The 22,451-nt window shown below is 38.8% G+C and overlaps 1 protein-coding gene and 1 long non-coding RNA gene across 2 annotated transcripts; one reads left to right on the top strand and one right to left on the bottom strand.

Moving 5' to 3' along the window:
* Positions 1 to 299: 299 nt before the first annotated feature.
* On the bottom strand, positions 300 to 18,378 carry pan3 (poly(A) specific ribonuclease subunit PAN3). Its single transcript, XM_008396280.2, has 18 exons — positions 17,764 to 18,378; positions 16,777 to 16,898; positions 13,061 to 13,133; positions 12,280 to 12,350; positions 12,029 to 12,170; positions 11,659 to 11,876; positions 11,236 to 11,340; positions 11,071 to 11,128; positions 9,924 to 10,085; positions 9,545 to 9,661; positions 9,199 to 9,300; positions 6,722 to 6,887; positions 6,381 to 6,468; positions 6,122 to 6,261; positions 4,828 to 4,957; positions 2,019 to 2,083; positions 1,786 to 1,924; positions 300 to 666 (listed from the first exon to the last, which is right to left on the bottom strand). Exons 1-18 carry the CDS (start codon positions 18,101 to 18,103, stop codon positions 526 to 528), a joined length of 2,379 nt encoding a protein of 792 aa, XP_008394502.1. The 5' UTR covers positions 18,104 to 18,378; the 3' UTR covers positions 300 to 525.
* Positions 18,379 to 18,461: 83 nt separating this feature from the next.
* Positions 18,462 to 22,451, top strand: LOC103456622 (uncharacterized). The gene is made up of 3 exons (XR_532284.2): positions 18,462 to 19,448; positions 21,536 to 21,612; positions 22,376 to 22,451. It is a non-coding gene; the product is annotated as an uncharacterized LOC103456622 (long non-coding RNA).

Raw genomic sequence — 22,451 nt, 5'->3', positions numbered from 1 at the left:
GAGAGGGATGTTTCCGTGTCCATGTGTGTGTGTGTGTGTGTGTGTGTGTGTGTGTGTGTGTGACCTTTAGCTCTCTGTGCACCCAGGAGGCCACTCACGATTTCATAAAAATAACAAAAATTTAAATCTTAGTGCATCCTCCTCCACAAAAAACGAAAAAAAAAAAAAAAAAAAACATCCCCAGCTGTAGAAATAAACAATAAAAGCAGGAAAAAATGTTTCTCGTTTTGTTCCCCAAAATTTTTTTTAAAAAAAATGTCATTCATCACAGCTTCCATGTTAGTCTTATTTTCCTCTTCTTTTTTTTGTTTGTTTGTTTTTTGTTGTTTTGTTTTTTTCCAATTTTCAGCCACAAAAAAAATATATATATGCTTTACAAAAGTGGTTCCTGGTGGACAGGAATCAGTGTATGTGACTGAGGTTCACGAAGCCCCGCCTCGCTGCCTTCGCTGTGCTGATGTCTGAGAGCCTGGTCCTCCGCTGTAGTGCAATGGTGCGCTCCAGGTCTGGGCCCCATAGGGGGCGCTACAGAGAGCCAGCGGCTGCGGCCTGCAGCTCCTGGAAGGTGCTGTCGAAACAGCGCTTCAGGTCCGAATAGGTGACCACCAGGACGCTCTTCTCATCCCGGGACACCAAGCTGATCTTCTCAGGAACACCCGCGTCCAGCTGGACACACACACACACACACACACACACACACACACACGCTAAGTAACAGAAAGCATGACAGGAGCGGACACGTGATCTGTGCTCAGGGACTGAACATGCAGAATGTTTGGTGAGAACACATGAGTACTTCTATATTCAGACAAACATTGAGCTGAAAGTGTGATTTTGTCAAGTACTTTAAGTATAGGTGTAAACAGATATGGTTAAAAAAGAGGAACAACAAGATCTAGTGATAAATCTCATTCTTATATTTCAGAATTTAGAAGTAGCTATTCATGAGAATCACTGAACAAGCCAAGCTTAAACACTTGTTCGCTATGTAGGACCAAAGAAGTAAAACGGCGAGGTTTGTGATTTTTGTCAAAGAAAATCAAGTAAATATAGTGTTTGACTAAAAAAGTCTTTTTTATTTCCAGTCTTCTGCCACTGCTTGTTGGCTTTAATTGCGTTTCTTATTTAATGGAAACGCGGCAATTGTGAAATTGCATTTTTTTCGACATTTGCAGAATATTTTTTTCCTTTCTTAAATCCATGTTTTGGGTTCAGCATCAGAATCATCTGAGCATTGAAACCTCAAACTTTACACAAAGCCAATTTGGTAAAGCTAAGTGTCAAAATGTCATGAATATACATTTATTTCTAGACACTATTCAGACAAGTTATCACACCATCTTAAAAAAAAAATCAGAAGCCTCTCGTTCGATTGTCAAGACTGTCTAAATTGTAGCAAGTCTGACTTTTGAGAAAAAAGATGTCTCACGTCTGGTTTGGCCTTTTTGTTTTAATTTTTAAACATCTTAGAGACAAGAACTTAAAGCTTATTTTGTTTTATTTTGGAGCGATAACTACTGTTAGGACTGGACAAAAAAAAAAAAAAAAAAAAACATTCTACAAGTTTAATATTAATTTAATCTGAATTCATGTGACTGAATTGAAATCTGACTCGATTTTATTTTGATTTTTAAAATGGAAATATAGAGACCTGGAACTTATTTGACCTCAGATTTCAGTATCTTATACTGTTTTAGTAACCGCACTTTGCCGCCGTTGAATTAAAAACACAAACGTATTCGATGTATTCAGCTGCTGAATTGCAAAGGAGAAGTTTTCACTGACTTTGTTGAGGCAGGAGACAATATGGCTGAGGTCAATCCACGGCGTCCCCGCCTCCGTCACCTGGTGGAACAGGTGATCCCGGAAAAGCTTCAGCAGGTAGCGGTCGCCGGTCTCCGACCACGCCGGGTCCTTCTGAAACCTGATCACACAGCACAAGATTTACGGAGCAGAAAAAAAATAAACAAACACCAAGAGGTTCAACATCATCCAGAAAAAGAGGTCATGATCCTTACTCAGGCCGTTCGTTGATGGTTCCCAGTTTGGCAAGCAGGCGGAAAAGGCGACCATTTTGCACCTCCTGGAAACCAAAACCAGACGTTCTGTATTAGTCGACAGCTTCTATGACAATTATTGAATGTCAAGTTTTAACATAAACGAAATCTTTGAAAATTATTAAACAAAATGGACGTTAATAGAAATGGAGAAGTCCAGTGAACTAATTAGAGTGCCTTCTGGTTTAATAAATATAAACGTATGATACTAAAAACAGGAACTGCTCCACATTTATAAGTAAATTATACTTTTGCACAGTGAGCAATGCTGGAGCGCAAGTGAGGAATAACTGCCCAAAGAGAGAACAACGTATGAATAAATAATTGTGGTCTTCATGAAGAAAGCACGTGCAGGCCCTAAAAAAAACTGAAATGTTCCCAGAAACTGAAAGTCCCATCGTTTGACTTTCTGTCCAAACAAGGTGTAAAGTCCCCGCTTCTAGCAGCTCCCACAAGATACTTCCTTTTTACTAAAAACAGAGCAGAAGTCACCGCAACATACTTCATCATTCATGCAGCCTCATCTCAAAACCAAGACAACAGTGACAGAGTAGTTTTGATGCAGGTTAATTATCCAGAATGAAAACTCTGTTACTTTTCCCCCTAATGCTCGGCTTGAGTTTCCATCGGTGCAGATCCGGGCCTTCATAAGCTGTTTAAAAATCAAAGGTTAATGCTGAGAATGCCGTTTGCTAAAGATGCAAACAAGATGTTGACAAAACCCTGTTTCACCATGAGGATGATGTGGATGTAGGGTGAGAAGCACTGATGTGTTTATATGTAGGTCAAAAGTGTAATTTTCCTCTGGTTATTTTATATAAAATTAAAAAAAAATGTTGTACTCCACAAAGTGGATTTTTATGTGTGTATATATATATATATATATATATACACACATACATATATATATATATATATATATATATATATATATATATATACATACATACACATAAAAATCCACTTTGTGGAGTACAACATTTTTGTACTTTTTCACTTTACAATTACATCCTACTTTGTGGTGTTGTATCACATTAAAAATAGTTTTTTCTGTTATATAGTAATAAAGAGCTAAAATATTTAGTAGTTTTGCAAAGCACGGGCGCAATAAATTATTACTATTGCCAAGAATAAGTTCCCTGAAAACTTCACGACATAATTTGCATAGCCGGCGTATTGCAATTAACAGATGTGAAACTAAAAAGATTGCAGGAAAATGCAGATATTAGATCAATGGTTCAAATTAGCCAATCAGTACTGAGAATTATGCAAACGTTCGTGTTGCTTGGTTTTTAAAAGTTTCTCAAAAACGACCAGCCTTAAAAACTGCTACATTCCCAACCACAGCTTCAAGAGTGACCCAACAGCAGTGTGGCAATGGCCCACAAAACACAATTTGAAAAGGAGCAGAAGTAAAGAGAGGCATGTGAACCCCAGTGAGTTGTTGGTATTGATGCATGCAAGCAGTCTACAACTTCCAACAATATATAGGAAACCACATGTTCATTTTTCACGCTATAGCTCCTGAATGTTTTGAGTCCTTCTTAGTTAGGTTCTTAGTCACCTCTGAAGACTCAGTGGAAAGAAAGCTAAATGTGCTAAAAATATCTGCTGCCATGATTAAAAACTTATTTTCCCATCCAAGACACAAGACATATATGTGGCACATAAAGAGGTTTTACAAAAGGAGCTATGGCTTTCATCTATTTGAACCGTTTGGAGCGCTGCGCGCATCCAACGCTCTCCACATGGACACTGAATTTAAACCAGACACGCCTGACGCTCAAAATGTGTTTGGTGTGGACACACCAAAAGCGCACACACGTCGAACTTGAAGCATCAGACGTGTTTTTGACACGCATAACGCATTTGGTGTGAACGGGCCGCAAGTGTCCTTCTGACAGAAGCCGCCCAAAATTTCCCCTCAGCTGAACTGAGCAGTTAAACTGTGGGAGCTGCATGAGCCTCAACGTTAATGCTAATTTGCTCAAATTTCCATATTTAAAAACGTGGATGGTTTCCCTTCAAACGATGGCTTTGCTCTTTTTTCATTGGACTGAATCAATTAATCAAGACTGTGAGGATTTACTAAAGCTTAAAGTGCCACAGCAAATTAAAATCCCGCTGTGATGAAAATGCGGAATTGCTAATAAATTAGGAAATGACTTATCTCCTTCTCTATGCAAGAGCTGCATTCATCAAAACAATACACTTCTGATGTTGTCAACACCAAAGACCTTTGTTAACAAAAGCCCTCCCAAGGCAAATAAACAGTACACCTAGTTTTATAGGAGGAGACATTGAGCTAACAAAGTTGAGCTGATAAACAGGAAACCCTCCCCACCGTCATAGAAACCAGCAGATTACAAGCAGGTTTTAGCAGTAGCAGGCGCAACAGATTACACATGTTAAGAGGGGTGCTTAAATGTGCAAAACTCTACGTATCTGTTCAACAACATGGTTAAAGCAAAGCCAGAACCCAAAATGCATAAATGTAGGTTAGAGTACACAAAGAAGCTGGGTGGATCCGCATTAAACCAGAGTCCAGGAAGGGAAGAGGAACTTGAGGCATGAAGGGGGAGAAACATGCAAAAGTTTCAGGGCAGTTATTTCACACATTCACACTAACATGGGGAAACTAACTTTTAGCAAAGATGTCAAAACCTTTTAATAAACTGTACAACATCCTGTATTCACAATCTTCCCTCTTTGCTTATTAAGCTCTTTCCTTGCACAGCGAGCATCATCCATTCACCAAGTTTCACGTTACCTTGGCAAGGTCCTCCTCGATGACGTCATTTCGCATCTGCGATGCATCGAGTTGCGTGTAGAATCGTGCCCCAATCATGGGCATGATGTCATTGACGCTGCGCAGCCGAGACTGATCAGTCAGCAGATACCTGCGTTCACAGGACAGCAGGTCAATGCTCGAAAATTAGGCGAGCTCTGTTCTCTAAAAATTTTAATATCAAACACTATTTTTACACGTTTGTGTGATGAGTCGTTACTCTGCTACAAAGACATCTGGCACCTCAAACAAAACATGGCAAAATGAAAGTTAGGAGGTTTTTCACTGTAATGGTCCGGTACCTGCGTAAACTGGGTTTTTATGATTTGTTTTAATATTCCAGCAGAACATGGAGGAAATAAACGTTGACCTTAATGCACTTTGTAATTAGGAAAAATTGATGTGAACATGTTGTTCTCCTCTTCAAAATGCAGAAGAACAGAATGTGACACTTGGGTTTCCTCAACTCCCACAGCGTTGCGCATTACGCCTGTACATTTCTAGTGGAGTCTTTCTACAATAGCCGTTTCATATTGTGATTTTATTCACTCAGTCGCTGCAGTTTTAAGTAAGCCATTGTTTACCTGCTTTGTTTTATCCCTAAAGTTATTGTTTGAGGAAAAAGACCAGACATTTCTTTTTCAAAACTAGGTGATTTGTAAAGGTTATTTTCTGAAAGGTGTGGTGGGCATTTGCTTTAGCAGCAGCTCAAAGAGTTTTGGGTTATCCCTCCACCAGACGTTCACCTCTACAGACTGAACCTGTGGCTTATTCGTTTTTCCAAAATGGCCCAACCCGACGAGGATAGTATGAAAAGCATTACATCAGTTTCTGTTTTGCAACAGATTCTCAGTTGTAGTGAAGTCAGGAATTTGACTGAGCCGTTAAAAGTTTTCTTTAGCAGCTCCAGGCCTGTGTCTAGCATAGAAGCTAAAAAAGAAGATTATGTAGAAGACTATATATGATTAAAGACTTTTACTTTGCTTTAGATTCAATGGCCAATAGAGGACCGTAGTTTATTTATGAAAATATGACAAAGGCCTCCATTTCCTGACCCTTTTTAGATGCGAGGCTCTCTGCTTTCAGTCATAGGTTCTTCTGGGAACCTAAACATGAAAACTGTACAAAAACATTGCTTCTTGGAAATATTTTTCTTTTTATTCCAACTGATTTCTACGCTTGTTTTTTGTTTTTTTCCCCTGCGGTGGTAATTGTTTGGAAGCGTCTCTAAAAAGTGGTTTCGTGTGACCTACAGTGTTCATGCACACCCTCTTACAGAATAAGGTTCTTGAGGTCTGAAGAGTAGTTTATAGAAACCAGCTCCATGGCCTTCTGCAGGTTCTCCCTCTGGATTCCAGCCAGCGAATTACAGGCCAAAGCCAGCACCACCTTGCCCAGGGAAACTAGATCTGCTTGCTGCGTGGCAAAGACACACAGATACATCAATGTTGATACAGCGTGACACTTAAGATTTTTCAACACTAAATCCGGATGTTGTTTATATCACGGGGTAAACCCGGTTGTTGCATAAGTACCTGGTATTGCGGCATCAGGGCAAGATGATTGGTCTGACTGTTGTCAAATGTTAAGACATCAAACACCCCGACGCAGTTCACCCGTAACCTTAAGATAAAAGACCTTCATTAGTTTGCCTGCGTGTCTTGTGCCGAGTGATTGACACGACTCGGTGGTAAAAAAAAAAAAAAAAAAAAGGAAGTCAAAAGTAAGCATCTCTGTTTAACATATTACTTTACAGGAAGCCTGATTTTAAATAACATAACTGATGCGGCTGGGTTAAAAGCCATCTAAGGTGAGCAGAATCAGGCTTTAATAATAACACAAGCGGACGATTGATGTAGACTAAAAGTGTCAATACCTGGTTTTACCAGTGATGAGTATTTTGCTGGGGTCCATGACCCGACAGGCAAGACCGGCCGTGTGGATGGTCCGCAAGGCCGAGCTTAGCTGGACGATGTAGGCCCAGATCAGCGACTCCGGCAGAAGGCCTGCATGCTGCCGCGGTGGCGGAGGTTCATGTTGCCCTGTGCAAGATTAAAAAGAAGAAGAAAAAAAAAAAAACTGCTTTATCACACAGAAACAGATCTTTGAGGTAGACATTTCTGATGAACTAAACCTCAAACTGTCAGCTTCCTCTGTGATAATCAACAGATCTGTCTGGCAGATGTAATATCAGTGGTGTTAGAAAAACACAGAGAAACATTTAGATCAGTTCAATTTAAATTTAGGGGTTAAAATTGATCTAAACTATTACTTGCAAGCAGCTACCAGTTTAGCCGAGTGTGAACAGAGGTAGACATATTTAACAGAAGATTATGATTTATTTAACTTTATTTTATTTTCTATCAGTGGAAAGTTTTTCCTTCAAATCTAGCCAGCAGCTGTGTGCAACGGCAGCAGCTGAGAAAGCGAAAGGGTGTGAGCTGTAAGAAATATCACAGTGTGATGCATATGGCTGAAAAGGAGTTGGGCAGTTTTACACTTCATGCTGGGAGTTATTTTTTAGCATTTTCTCCTCGTGTTTGTTCCCTACAGAGCGCATAGAGGTTTCTTATCAGTTTCTGCTGCAGACTAGATCTACGTGAGCGTGGTTTTGCTTCCTCTCTTCAGTCATTCCTGTAGGCAGTCTGATCAGCAGCGCCTGCCCGGGATCACTTTCAGCCACAGTTTCCTCCAGATCCACAAGTCTTTAAAAGAAACTTGGCAGCCAACTGTCAAACTGGAACTACAAACAGCTCCCTCAAAGAGATCGTTTGGGTTTTATGGCGTAAAGCTCGCTGGCAATATCATCAGTAACAGTTCCCGTACCTGTGGTGGAGAGAAGCGCTAGCTGCAATGAGTTACTAGAAATGTGAAGAAATACCTCAGAGCGGTGGATGGCTAGCGCCTACTTAGACAGTGACATTTTTAATGATTTTCTCAGAAATTAAGTTGATGTTACTTAATTTCTGTGAATATATTCATATATTCACAGTTTTTATTTTTTTAATTTTGGTACACCTCAAACACAGAAATGTGCCATTTCACATGGTCAATAAATAAAAGCGATATGCCACCAAATATATGAGAAACAAAGCTCAAATTTTCTTTTGTATGTTAGATTATTACACTAATTTATTATAACTATGATGAAGCCTTCGCTAATCTTTCTGTCATGACAGATTATTGATAAACTGTGGACATCGAGAGAAGTGGAAATGTTCCGAGAGACCAAAATTATCATTACAATGTGCATCTATGGCACTAGAAAATCATCAAATGATCATTAGAAAGTAACCCATCAATCAGTTCCTTGCCATTGTGCTTTGCACACATTAATATAGCAATGACGTGTACAGATGTGTGGCGTGTCTAATGACTTAAATATTAGAACCAGAAGAGATGTCACACTGTGTGCAACAGAAATCAGTGTTGCCAAGTTGTGCAGAGAAAATAGGCTTTAATTACTTTTACAAAGCATCCTAAATTAGCATAATATCACAGTTCCTGTTTATTGCCTTTACAGTAAGCAGACCTTCACCTTACCAACCGCCACTTCTGAGTCAAGACAAACATAATTAGATCTTTAAAGCGTGCAACAGAATTACTTTGATGCAATACCGTCAGCTTCCTAAAATCTTCTGACATCTCAAGAGCATGAACGTAAAAGCCAACACGCCATCATAGAGTCGCTTCTTTCTGGAGCGTCTTGGATAACTCCTGCCACTTCCAACTTTAATTTTAAACACCACACCAGGTCTGAGAACAGCCAACCTGTCCCTCGTTCAGTAACAACAGCCACACTGAACAGCATTGCTGTTTTGCAGCTTTACTGTCAGCTGCATCAAGCTGCCTTGCCCAAATCGTTTCAGGGAAAATGGTTGCAGTGGATAATGCAGTCAGGCGCCTCAATTGACCTGATTTAGCAGAGTTGCACGGCCGTTCTTAAGCTGAGTTAACTATCTGTTTTTGTTTTTTGGCAAAAGTCTTAACTTATTATGCTGTTTACCTTCCCCTGCTGAGGATTCATTTACCTTTTCACAATCTGAATGAGGTCTATGACATCTGTCCACCTGAGGTTAAAAACGTCACATCCAAACTGTCCCTTTAAGACTCAAATAAAACATTACATACATGTTTGGTATGAGCTGGTCTAGATGCAACACCTCCGAGACAAAAACACACATCTAAATAGATGCATAGCAATTACCTCATTATCAAACAAGTCAACAAAAGCTGAATGTGAGAAGCAGAGCGATGATGTGTGGTGCCTGAGGTGAAGCTGATTCTATTTCAGAGCAAAGAGAAAAAAAATATATGAAAAAAAAAAAAAAAAAAAAAAAAAAAAAAACTCACCCCACTTCCTCTTTGTGAAGTATGAGTCCGCCGCTGGGTCATTAAAATGCCTGCTGAACATCGTTTCTGCACCTGCATGGAAGTCGTATGAGAAGACCAGTGCTGGGGAGACAAAAAGAAAGGAGGGGAGCACAAAAGTAAGAAGTCAATAATAACAACAGAACTAGATAAATAAGGTTCTTCAGCTGACCTGAAAACACATAAGCCCAGAATTTTACAACAGAGCTCCACATTTATGACCACAATCAACATCAGCCTGAAACACGTTCACAAAAACATTTATAAAAAAAAAAAGGTAAACAGACAGACACAGGATGTGCACTGCAAACTAATAGCACACACTCACAGTGGTCTCCAAAGGCCTTTGTGGTGAAGACCTCTCTAAGTGTCACCGTGTTTGAGTGCTGAATCTTCTTCCACATGTCTACCAGCATCATACACTTTGTATTAACAAGGCGGAAACCTGGTCGGTTGAAAGAACAAGAAAAAAACAACAAGACATTTAACATGTGTGAACAAATGTGTGACAGCACACCTACATGAAGAGAGTTTGTTACTGTAAAGAAAGAGAAGAAACTCCAGCAGCTTATGGCTCATAGCTTCATGCTTGATATTTTGGGGGCACTTTATGAAAAGGCTGTCATGAGCTACTCATATAAAAAAAATAAAAAGATCAATATTCTGTCAGTGCTTCACGTTCTGTGTAAAATGTACACATTTATTACCGTGTATCCTCCTCAGGCAGTATGGCAGGTCATCCTTGCTGTTGACCGCCTTGTAGCAGGAGGTGATGTAGCTGAAGTTGCTGGTTTTCTGCATGCGGTTCGGCGGGGGGAGAGGCTCGAGGGGAAACAGGCTGTGGTAGCTGTCCACTTCAGACGGTACGTCTAAAGGAAGCAGTTACCAAAAGAAGTCAGGACACTGATTACGCACATACAGACACACAGTAATGCCACAAAAAAAAAAACATTCATATCTCTTGGAACGTCACGTTTTGTCACATTAAAATCAGACTTCAATGTATTTCAACCAGATTGTAAGTGATTAGATCGGTACAAAGTGGTACTTATCGAGAAGGTTAAAGGATAATGTCAGATGGTTTTGATTTTTCTGGTTCCAGATCGAAGGTTTTGACACTTCGATCGTAGCTCAGGCTGTATGTTTAGGGACGTCGTCCTTCTATCTTTCCATCACCCAACATTTTCATTTAGGTGGATGGCCACGTATCGTTACGTTTTCAAGATTCATTTCATGTTTTTTAAAGACGACTTAAAAGAGTTCTTTGAGAAGTCTGAAGCTTAGTTAATTTTTTATACCCTGGCCATGTTATAAACATCCCGTGAATTATATCCTTCATCTCCATGCTTGGTCCTCATGATGTTGTTTGCTCACAAACGTAATCCTGCTTTTGGAGCGCTCTCCGGCCCACTTGGCGGTACATCATCGTTCATTTCAACTCAACCAAGACCAAGGCTTTTAGGTAGACCAGAGTTTGTCACTTGGTCCGCATCAGACATCAAACTGTTTGATTAAAGTGGATTAAACCAGGTTGGTGTGAATGCACCCAAAGTCCATGCCACACTCCTCAGATTTTTACCAGAAATAATTTCAGAAATCTATAAAGGTGCCTTTTCCTGCCGATTTGGACATACACTTTTTGGTGTGGCTCTATCTCATAAAGTTCAAAAAGAAAAACACATCAAGGTTTGTGGTCAAAGCTTTTTAAGGTGCAGCAATTAGAAATAAAATATTGAAGAACAATCATATTTTAATCCTTAGAATCGTCAATTGCATATTTTATAATAGGGAGGAGGAAAAAAAAAAACTGTGATTCATCATGTTTTAGCAACCACCAGCGACGAGACAGTCTACCTGGGTTCTCTGAGTGGTCGATTTGGGCCATGGTTATCAGGTGCCTGTGAATCAGCTCCTGATTGTCGAAACAAAACGGGAATTTTCACCAAAGATCTCCAACACAAAACAGAAGACAGATGCTGCTCGGTGAAACTGCGAGGAGGACAACTTAGCGATCGATACCTGTCGGAGCTCATCAGCCATGAAGAAGGACGGGGCATTGGCTTTCGGCTGCATGTAAGCCACATGAGGGGCAGTGGGGGGGTAGATGTGGAAGGTAGGAAACACCTGCAAGAAACCAGACATACCAGCTTCCCATTTATCAAGAAATGAAAACCGTGCAGATGATGATATGAACTTTGTTGGGGGTTTTGTTTTTCCAATATGAACTTCTAAGACGATGTGAAAGGAGGAGGAAACAAAACTTTGTCTGCATTAGGTGTCAAACTGTAAGCTCATTAAAGAAATAACGCGTTAAAACCTAGTAGACCATAACAAAATGAAACGAAGTGTCAGAAAAAGAGAGTTTGGGACTTTTAATGTGTCATGTTGCGTCTTTGAGATTGCTTAAAACTTGTATTTCAGCGTGCGTTGTGCTTTTCGTACCATCCCTGCCATTGGCACTGGGGTGTTATCTGTGTAGAAGTACGTTGTCCCGCCTACGGTCTCTTTCTGGATGATGTGGGCGCCCTGGTCGGCCGCAGTGGTGGGCACCATGTAGTTGGCGGGGTTTGGGGTATGACTCCGTCGACGAGGGGCAGGTGAGGTGTGAGGTGTGATCTTTGGGGAGTGGAGAGGAGATGATCCAGCAGACAAAGACATACCTAAAAATAAAAAATAAAAAAATATGAGTCTTACAAAATACTGGCCAAAACAGGTAGAATAGTCACAGTTTAAGGAAGTTAACATGCAGGTCAAATGATAAAATTACAGATAAGCACATCCTACGTGGTATTTAACAGAAATATACCCTCACCTGGCGCCAAAGCAGCTGTGGAGCCACCGAGGCCAGGATGAGCAAAGAGCGGAGAAGGGAAGGGCTGAACCGCAGACTGCGTCATGGCAGCCATTCGCGGAGCGCCCTTAGGGATGAACTCACTTGCAGCGGGGTTAGGAGCCTATTGGTATGAGTCAAATATAGAAGAATTACGTGAACAAAAATAGAGACGATGTGAGGCTCAGGCTCCAAGAGCCGCTTCATGTAAACACACAGCTTCGTTTTCTCACCTTTCTCCTCTGGGAAATGCTAAGAGCACCAAAATCACTGAACAGTGACGAAGTCGAGGAGTTTACCGGATCTGTCGGGGATCGAGAATTACAAGCTGAGCTTTCAGTCATCTCAAGACAAATGTTATCTGGTCTGTTCAGGGAGTCTGTTCGTTTTAGACCAGCTTTCATGGCCAAAGGCACAGACATCCAAGATACCCATAAAATCTCATTACTGGCAATTTGCAGTCAGAAACTGAACAAAATAAAGACACAACGCTAAACTGTTAAAGCTGGATACAGAAGATTACGTCATTATGACTATTATCAGGTATTCAGAGAAATTTATTTTCATTACATTTTGGAGGCAAAATGCGAGCACTTTCTGGTTTGTTCAGATAAATCTTCAATGATCGCATTAACTCAAAGCACCAAGTTTTTTCACTTGTTTTGTTGTAATAACGGTTTCATTATCTCTATATCTTGAAAAAACTTCATGTTGCGCTAACTTGACAGGATAACCAAATATTTCCTTTATATTCAGATTTAAAAAATCTCAAGTTTTCCCCAAAGACAACGTGCTCTAGAGCTCCTTTTGATATGATAAAGGCATCAGTTACAATACCAAGACCTCAGACTTTTGTCATTTTCATCTTTTCGTTATCTCCTTAAAACTCTTACACACAATTGGTGGAAAAGTATACATTTATAAAGTCATGAAAGTTTCTCCATACATAAAAATGACAAAAGGTAATTTCCACATATTTCCATACGTTGCAGGAACTTTGTGAGGGAGCCTTACCATGAGTGCTGTGGCTGAAATTCTTGGTACCATCATTGAGAAGACTGGGAGAGCTGCTGCTGGTAGTCATTCGCTAAACACAAAAACAATTGTCACAACAACAAAAAGTATTTATATAACCCACATTTATGTGCATCATGAATCCTAAATACTAACCGGTTTCAATTACTGTCCAAAACTCACCTAAAATGCATGCAAACCATTTATTTGTAACTCTGTGTAATGCAATATTTATGCTGTAACATACAAATGTAACAAACTTTTTTAGGATGGAGGTAATTATTTCAAATATTTGTGTTTCATATTATAGCAACAATCTACAGTTAAGATATTGTATTACACTGCCATGTAAAAAAAATATGAACATATACTTTCATACTTTTCTAAGGTTAAACAAAAACATCAGATGTTTCTAGCAAAGCCTTAAAACTAAGTAAATTAAACATAAAACATCTTTCTTTTAATGACATAATGGCTATTGAATTGAATTTGTATAAAACTTCAACTGAAGTGAAATATGTTTTTCTTTACATGCACAAATATATTTTTTTGTACATTTTTTTAGATTGTTATATTCAGCCAGTTTTCCTCAAAGCAAAATTATTAACTTTAACTAACCTGGGAAAAAATTTATAGGTCTTTCTAAATTTCGAGAGTGCCTCAATTATTTGCTTAACTAAAAGAGATTTGCTGATCTCTTTTAGTTAAGACACACCTGAAAGCAACTAACTGCGACATAATTGCCATGGGAATCATAAGGGCGCGTCTACTTTTAGGAAGCTCTTGTTGAGCCTTAGTTCAATAATCATGACACCATCTGTTATGTTTTGCCTTTCAAAAGCATAATACCCATTAAAAAACTAATTTACACTTACTCATTTCATGATTTCAGCCTTCATATTTGGTTGGGATTTTTTGTGATGGATCATCACAAATTGTGACGCAGAAGGAAAATTACAATTACTTTTCTTTATTTTTTTATTGAAACTGAAAAGTGTGGATGTTCTGGTTTGGGCAACTTGACTGTGAGAGCAAAATGTTTTAGCTTCTGATCCCAAAGAAAAAAAAAACATCTTCAAGGTAAACTTGCTTAAACTAGTTGACGGTTAGACTCAAGATTTGCACGACATCCTGATTTGTTGAGTATATATAAATAAATAGATGCCCAGGCACTTCACGTGCTATTGATCTTACAATTCTCATCTCAACCAGGATAATAACTTCCCAATATTGGAAACCTAAATAACAACCCCAATGTCGATAAAATAAAGTCAGATTTGACAGGACAGAATATAATGTGCCAATTAAAGAGTTCAAAGGCTACAGGTAGTCAAACCATAAGTCTTGTATTTGTCTGAAACGATACCAAGACGAAATTAAGACTTTTATAGATTCTTGCAAAGTAGACATCATGCGATAAAGAAGGTAGCTGTGTCAGCTGTTCTGGAGGTTTGTCATATAAATCAACTTCATGAATTAGATACATTTCTGAAATACACAGGGCTTAAAAGATCTGAAGGGGAAAATGCACTGTCTACAAAGGATAAACAGAGGGCAATTTCAAAATGGAACTGGAAACATGTGAAAACACAATGAAGCACCAGAGGAAATGTACCCTTTCTGGGTGGAAAATTTGCTGAGATTTTTCAGAAGTCTTCTGCAATGTAAGTTTCTACACAGAAAATTGCTGTGTTGAGGCAAAAGGGGGAAAAAATGCAAATTACATCCAAATGTTTGGTCTTGCCCACTGATCCTCCAGTTCTGGACTGACAGAAATGAAGGATTAGGGGGGGAAAAAATAAATTAACCATTTCATTTATATTCAAAACCTTAGATTCCAAACCTTCAACTCTAAACGGTGAGGAGAAAAAGTGTTTTGTTTCATTGGAAGCCTGTAAGACAGCACTTACCAGGAAGTGGCTAACTCCCTCCCTTCAACTGAAGACTGGACTGATGTGATTTACCTTTTTTTTTGTGATGAAGAAGCTGTCCGTTTTCAGACAAGAGGTGGAAAAATTCACACTCTTCTGGGAACTTTGGACTCAGTATATAACCTGTAAGATCAGATTTTTCATAACTAGGCTGTTTTTTTGGGGGGGGGGGGTTACTATTAACCAACTTTCTACCTGTGTAAGATGCTACTCTCTGTTCTAGTAGTTCAGTAGTTTTGTGGGGTTTTTTTTAAGTTTTAAGAAAACTGTAGAGTGCATTCAGCCAAAATGTAATGCCCACAATTTCCGAATAAAAACTGCATATTAAAAAAACCTGAAAAGGATGGCATGCATGTGCCATTTTTTTGTCTAAATAAAACCCAGTGAAACTAATTGCTTTCAGAAGTCGCACAAATAGTAAATACATTCCACCTGAGTGTAGTTGGATCTCTGAAAACAACTGCTCTGTGAAGGCCTTAGACATTTTTAAAAAATATTAGCAAACATCACAAAAACCAAGGAATACAGGGATAAAGTTGTGGGAAAATATCAAGAACGGTTTGGTGAGAAAACAACAGCTCAAGCCATTCAATCCATCGTCTGAGAACAGGAAAAGTATGGCACACCTACAAAGCTACAACGAACTACCAAAGACATGGCCGCATTAATCAGAAAAGCAGCCAAGAGCTCACAGTAACTCAGGAGAGCTCAGATGGTCGAGAATCTTCAGACAGAGTAATTAGTTGTACACTCCCCAAATCTGCTGTTTATGGCAAAGTGGAAGGTCACTGAACAAGTTGAAACAAAGATAGAAGAAGTTCATTCTGAAGATGGACACAGCAACAGGTGGAAGACAATGCTCTGGACAGATAAAAATAAGGGAGACTTTTTTTTTTATTTACACGCAAAACAGCATGTGTTTCGGGAAACCAAAACCATGTAAACACCCTCCCTAATGTAGAAGAATGACATCGTCATCATGAGGGGATGCTTTAATTTAATGACAGGGAAGCTGGTCAGACTTTATGGGAAGATGGATGGAGATAAAAGCAGGACAATCCTGGAAGAAAACATGTTATAAGCTGCAAATGAGCTGCATCTAGGGCAGAAGTTTAGTCTTGCAGGAAAACAACCTCAAAGTGGGTGCAAATATCTGCATGCCATTCTTCTCGGTTTTTCTTTTGAATCTGTATATCTTAAAAAAAAACAGTAAAATCCTATATGAGTTTTTCCCTTTGCTTCACAATTCTGCGTTACTGTGTGTTCCTTTAATAGACCAGAAATTCCAGTAAGGTATCCTGAAGCATGTGGTTGTTTTCTGCAAGATTTTTTATTTATTTTTTTTAATCGGATTAAGCGGATATCAACACTTTTGAAAGGTACGGGATTCTCGGTTTTTAGACTTAAATAAATTCTATTTAAAAAACATCTCAAAATGAGTTTAACTTTGTATTGTTGTCTTTTTTATTATTTTCTTAGTGGGTATTTCTTAATCCAAGTAATCCACGATAATTGGGAAAATTTCTGATTTTAAAATTCATTAAAACACTGACTTACTAGATGTGATAATAAGTGTTGTAGTAGAGTCACATTTGGTATCCTCAGCTGACACCGGAGGTGTCTTTAAATGTGTTTTAGTCGCCTCTAGTAGCAGCTCCATAAACTAAATAACCCCAACAAAAAACAACAAGAGCCTTTGGTGTCTTAAATACCTTCAGTTGATTTTTTTTAAAGATGGGTGTGTCAATATGTTGTTTTATTGATATACTGACGTATATCTTGTACCTGCATCATTGTATATTTCGACTCTGCAGGGCTTCCAAACCCATTGACGCCAATGAAGCTGCTGCTGAAATAAGAGTTGGTGAGATTGGCGTCGCTAAGGGCTGGACCCTCCATCCCTGGGACTGTGGACGACAAAACATAAAATAAGAGTCAATACTGACTGAAACCAGATTAATGTAACATGTAGTTACTTCTGCGCAGAGGTCCCAACAGTGATTACTATGAAAATGTGTAATTACCCAATTACAGGGCTAATTATAATGCATGTAAACACTGTAGACTCTTTCGGAGACAGCCACAAGGCGATATGCAGTAGATGTCTAAAAAGTTTTTATCACTGGGGGTTACTGATTTCCGTGTCCTTAAGTGTAAGTCGACCTACACAGTAACTACTGCACACCGAAACGTTTAAGTAAGTGTTAATTACAGTGTTTACCCCGAGAAAAGGGGCCACCAAAGAGCAAAAACAATGACAGCTAGCACTGCCATGCTAATGATGGCAAACGTAAGAGTTTTATCATCTATAAATGCACATAACTTTTAAAAAAAACCTGAATGATAACTAATATCGCAAGTACTAACATTTATTTACACATTGGAACCGAAGTCAGAAGTGAAAAAAGTTTGAGAAACAATCAAAGCAGCTAGCTTAGCTGATGCTAACTAGCCCACCCAGCTGTCATACAAAAACAACAGGCCTCACTCTGAGCTCCAGAAGTATATTTTTTCTTAAGCCTGTAATAACGGAGCCAGCGATCAAAGCATGTAAGCAAGTCAGAACTTTTCACAACACAGCCGAATAATACAGAAGCAGCTATGTACATAGCAAAGGGTTTCTATGTGCAAGTTAAATGTCAAGCACGCTGTTGTGAAGTAAAAAGGCCCAACTGAATCCTCGGACTAAATTTGAACATAGATCCGGAAGGCCCTTTGGAAAAGTCTGGCTCAATCAGCCCACCCTTGTGTTGCTTTGCTTAGTCTACTCACTGGTTAGCAGCTGCCCCTCCAAAGCCGTGCCTGTAGGCCCGAGTGCTTCGCTTTTCTTGGACACTCCAGTCCCTCCACCGCCTGGGCAGACCGTCGCCGTACCACCGAGGGAATACCCCGCTGGCGTCCCGCCACCTCCGGCCATGGGCAGCGGGACGGGGCTGCCGCCACCTCCGTGCAGCGACATGCTTCCCATGGAGGGATCCTCGTGCAGGAACTGGCACTCATCTCCGTAAAAGCAGGTTTTGTCTTTCGCGTAGTATCGGCAAAACTTCACCTTGACACTGGGTATCCCGGCACCCCCGAGCGGAGCAGCGGAAGGTGGAAGTCCGCTGTTCATGGCACCGCTGCTGCCGCCGCTGCTGCCGGAAGATACTCAACCATAGAGAAGAAGCGGGGAGCTAGCCTGCTAGCCAGCTACTTTACAAACACTTTCCCCTCAAAGTAACGGATCGAAATCAGTACAGCTCACGGAGAACACCGAGTTCCTCGCATTATGAATATAAAATGCATTTTGTTTTAAGTAAATATGACGGCATACATGAGGTCCTGCTCGTCGTTGGTGTCGCTATCCATGCAGCTGCCTTCCTTGCAGAGTAGCCTGTTGTTGTTTTCTGCTCGCACTCTGGCTGCTGAGCTACAGAGCAGTGAGTATGGCTCTGCATCCTGGGTACACCAGCGCTCACCTGCTGCTAGCACAACTTGCAGCAGTTATATTCATAACAACTAATGGGATTTACTGTTTTATTTTTATTGGATAATGGAAAAAGAAAAGAACAGGAATGAAGAGGAAAAAAAGAAGAAGAAAAGCGATGCGTTTTAAACACTTCAATAAAATGTGATGCAGACATGTTTCAAGAAAAAAACAAATATATTAAAAGTAACTGGATAGATTATATTACGGTCAGAACCAGCCCAATGCATACTAAAACTAAGCTTAAGCTTGGCAGCGTTACCAGTCAGTAAATGCAGCAGGTTTGGTTTCCTAAAAGCATCATGAGAGAAACAAAAATGATTCCAAAAACGTCTTCAATCTGGTCAGATGTATAGTTGCTTTTATTCCACAATCTAGTCCATTTTCTTTTATTTGGGCTTGAGCTCCAGAGCGAGATCCGCCATTCCAGTTGATTTTTCCTACTAGGAAATAGGACAAATCCAAATGTGTACTATTTGTAGTTCCCAATAACGCAGCATAATTCTGCTCTGGGCCTAAACCTTTTTGAGCCAGTTCTAGTGGCGCATGTAGTGCTTCATTGCAGAAACAAGCGTATTGGCTCTCAGATAAGTTGAAAAGTGCTAATATGGATTCTTCATTCTATTTTTTCCACATTTTCTTCTTAAAATCGAGGGTTGTTTTTTGTATTTTTACAAAAAAAATACATATTCACAGGTTTATCATATCCTGTGAATATGATAAACTAGGCATTATAATAATCATTTGTCCCATCAGGAATATTTTCTGTGGTTTCAATGTTTAGATATGTTTTTCATTCTGCTTTTTGAATATTCCGGATATGTGACAGAAGTCAAGGCGGAAGTCTTTGCAGTAGTGCATTACTTCCTCTTTCAAAACATACTGGTTCACATCCCGCACAGCAGAGTGTCACAGTGCCGTCTAAGGCGGAGTATGTAACTCAGACTGCCGGAAAGCTTCATGATGCGGAGAAAGAGATACACGATTGCAGGTAAGAGGAGGCATTTAAGTCTTTTACTAATGATGCAAAACTCATGTACATATTTGGTCTAATTTGTAAATATTTATGGGTTTTTTTCCCCCCAACAGTTTAAAAATGACCATATATGTAAAATTCAGACTTGACTTGACTGAAATGTGTAAATATTGGAAGTTTTATTTGAAGCTTAAGCAATGCAATGAAAAGAATAATACATTAAAAAATGTAAAACTTGTTTAATGTGAATGCAATTTATTTGCATTCACTTAGCAGAATTGGGTAGTAATACATGCAGGCAATTACAAAAATAAGGAACTCTACTTAGTCCACTAAAAAATTATATGTACTTGGTAACATAAATTATTAATCCTGTTAATATTATCATTAACACAATAAGACATTTTGAAATGTTCAATAGTCAGATGACTGTATTTTAACTTTTTTTTTGTAAGTTGCTGTTTTCTATGCACAAACACACATCTTGTAAAAAAAAAATTGTTGAAGTCGCACATTTATTTTTTTAAGTATGCAATTTTCAATAACTGCAGTATTTTTTATGTTGTAAGTTTTCCATAAAAAATACATATATATATATATTTTTATTTTTTTAATCTATTACCTTAGTTTAAATCTGCTGTCTTCTATTTAACTTTAGCTTGCTGCTGGCACATCTGAGTTTTTCCACTGTGGGACAATTAGGGATAGTTCTATTTTTTTTTTTTACATGATTTTTATTATTATTTTATTTTAGCGGACATCTGACGTTACCTGATATATAAAAGTGCTAAAGTTACATCCTCAATGTTGATGAAAGTACATTGCTGTTTTGACTGTGCTATTTTTATTGGACTATTTTGGTTTGACTGACTGTAAGTCCCAAACATGCAGAATGCATTATGTCTTATTTAAAATACTGCAAAGTTAAAAAAGAAAAAGTTAGTTCACAAACATTACAACTGTGAATGCTTGTTTAAAAGGAACAGTTATGTTAATAGTTTTTTTTCAAGTACTAGAACTTGATTAATTTATTTTTATTCCAATGTATATCATAAATGACTAGAAAGAGGCATAAGCCAGAGTTGTTTATATGAACTGCATTTTGGTCAAAGTTCAATCTTTGTGCCAATTTTAAAATTATTTCACTCAGATCACAAATATTAGATTTTTTTAGTTGTGTTTTTGTTTTGGGGGGAGTTGCCAAAGAACATTATGTGTTAACTTTTAAGTTATGAATTTCATAAAACTGCAACCAATTTGAAAAAAATAAAAAATAAAAGGTAACAGTGGTGAGCGGTCTACCCAGATAAGTCCGAGTTCTGCTTTGTGGGTTGCAGGTAGTTGGGTAATGTTAGAGTCACTCTGCTGGACAGACGACATGATGGCACCATCATGTCTGCAACTCACAACATTACCTGACCCAAGTCTGTTCAGATTTCCCATATCATATGAAAATGTAATGAATATGTTCAATAATGAATACCGTTTTTTTTTTTCATGTGTTAAACTGGTTGGAGTGATTTGAAAATCATTCTTCACAGTGCCTGGCAAAACTGTTCCCAGCCTTTGGACCTTTTCATATTTTGTCAAATTACACGCTTAAGTGTATTTTATTGGATTTTCTTGTGACAGACCAAAACTAAACCTGATTGCGAAGTGGAAGGAAAGTAAAAATAAAAAGACTGATAAATGTGGCGTATATTCAGGACCCTTGAGTCAACTCTTTGCTGTTCACTTTTGGATATAAAATTATGTGCAAAATGGTGCAAGTTTGCTGTTGTATGATCTCTGCAGCTCGCCCAGCGTTACAAGGCCGCTTTTCTGATGAATCGGTCGCACTAGTTTTAGTGATTAAGAGATTAAGAGAGGAATGAATAAAACATTTAAGGTTAAAAACTACATGTTCTTTCCTTTCTACTTCGCAACTACGCACTACTTTGCATTTGTGCCGACATGACTTTCCGACACTTCGGACATTTATTGTGAATTGGCGCTATGTACAGAAACTGAGCTGAATCGGATTAATTAAATACATACTGAAAACTTACCGAGTTTTATTGGTTTCAACTCTAACTTAATGTTATTTCTGTTTGTCGTTTCAGCTGCTCTCCTGCTGTGTGCTGTTAACGCGCTCTGCTCTGACGGTGATGCAAATCAGAAATGTGTGTCGAGCTGGGAGGTAAAAGAAAAAGCTTGTCAACATTAAAATGGGGCGTTGATGTTTTAAAAGTGACACAAATCAAGGAAAATGTTTTGATTTTCTTCAGAAATAATACATAAATTTTGAAATATCATTGATTTTTTTTCTCCTCAACAAACTGAGAAAAATGACAAACATCATTTGCTGGCTTTGCAGATTAAATTGTAAGTTAATACTTACAATTCTGGGGGAATTGTAAGTCTTAACTATTTTCCCCCCACAAAACCATATGTGTTTTAGCTACTGCAGCATATCCTTTAAACATTATTATTAAACAGGGCTAAAGATTACATTAAACAAGATGCTTGTGGGACTGAAACCAAACTGTTTTGCAGAGAAGTGTGTGCAAATTTCCATTACAGAAATATAACAGGCTCATTACCAACAGTTACTTCAAAAGACTGAGGGTAGTTATTCCCACGAAGGGGCCAAAACCAATTATGAAGTTTAGGGAACAATTGATTTTTTATATAGGGCCATGACAGTTTGTATGGATCGTTTTCTCAAGAAATGAAATCATAATTTTAAACGGAAAACTCATTTTCATCCTGGTCATCCTGGTGTGATATAAAAATTAGTTTAACCTAAAACATCTAAGCAAAAACTCTCTGAGGGGCAAATACTTTATCGCAACATAACGAGACGTTGTTGCAAGATTTACCACTGAACCCAACAATTTTCTAAGAGTGACATGTTTGGAGCTTCTGTTTAAGGGGATAAAACGCTGAGTTTTGCCTTCCAGGCGGATTGCTTTCAGCCAGCTGACCACCTGAATGATCCTGATCCTGTCAGCCTGAAGTTGTCAGCCGGTAAGAAAC

This window comes from Poecilia reticulata, linkage group LG20, assembly GCF_000633615.1.
Source record: "Poecilia reticulata strain Guanapo linkage group LG20, Guppy_female_1.0+MT, whole genome shotgun sequence".
NCBI classification, from domain to species: Eukaryota; Metazoa; Chordata; class Actinopteri; order Cyprinodontiformes; family Poeciliidae; genus Poecilia; species Poecilia reticulata.
Note: the sequence above shows the minus strand (reverse complement) of the source record. Positions and strands in the feature narration are given on the sequence as shown.

Excerpts from the sequence above, each read along its gene's own strand:
- pan3 (XM_008396280.2), bottom strand. The coding sequence starts at position 18,103 with ATGAACAGCGGACTTCCACCTTCCGCTGCTCCGCTCGGGGGTGCCGGG. Across the intron at positions 9,301-9,544 it reads AAAGGCCTTTGGAGACCACT|CACTGGTCTTCTCATACGAC; the intron begins GTGAGTGTGTGC and ends TTGTCTCCCCAG. Across the intron at positions 6,469-6,721 it reads CTCATCACTGGTAAAACCAG|GTTACGGGTGAACTGCGTCG; the intron begins GTATTGACACTT and ends TTTTATCTTAAG.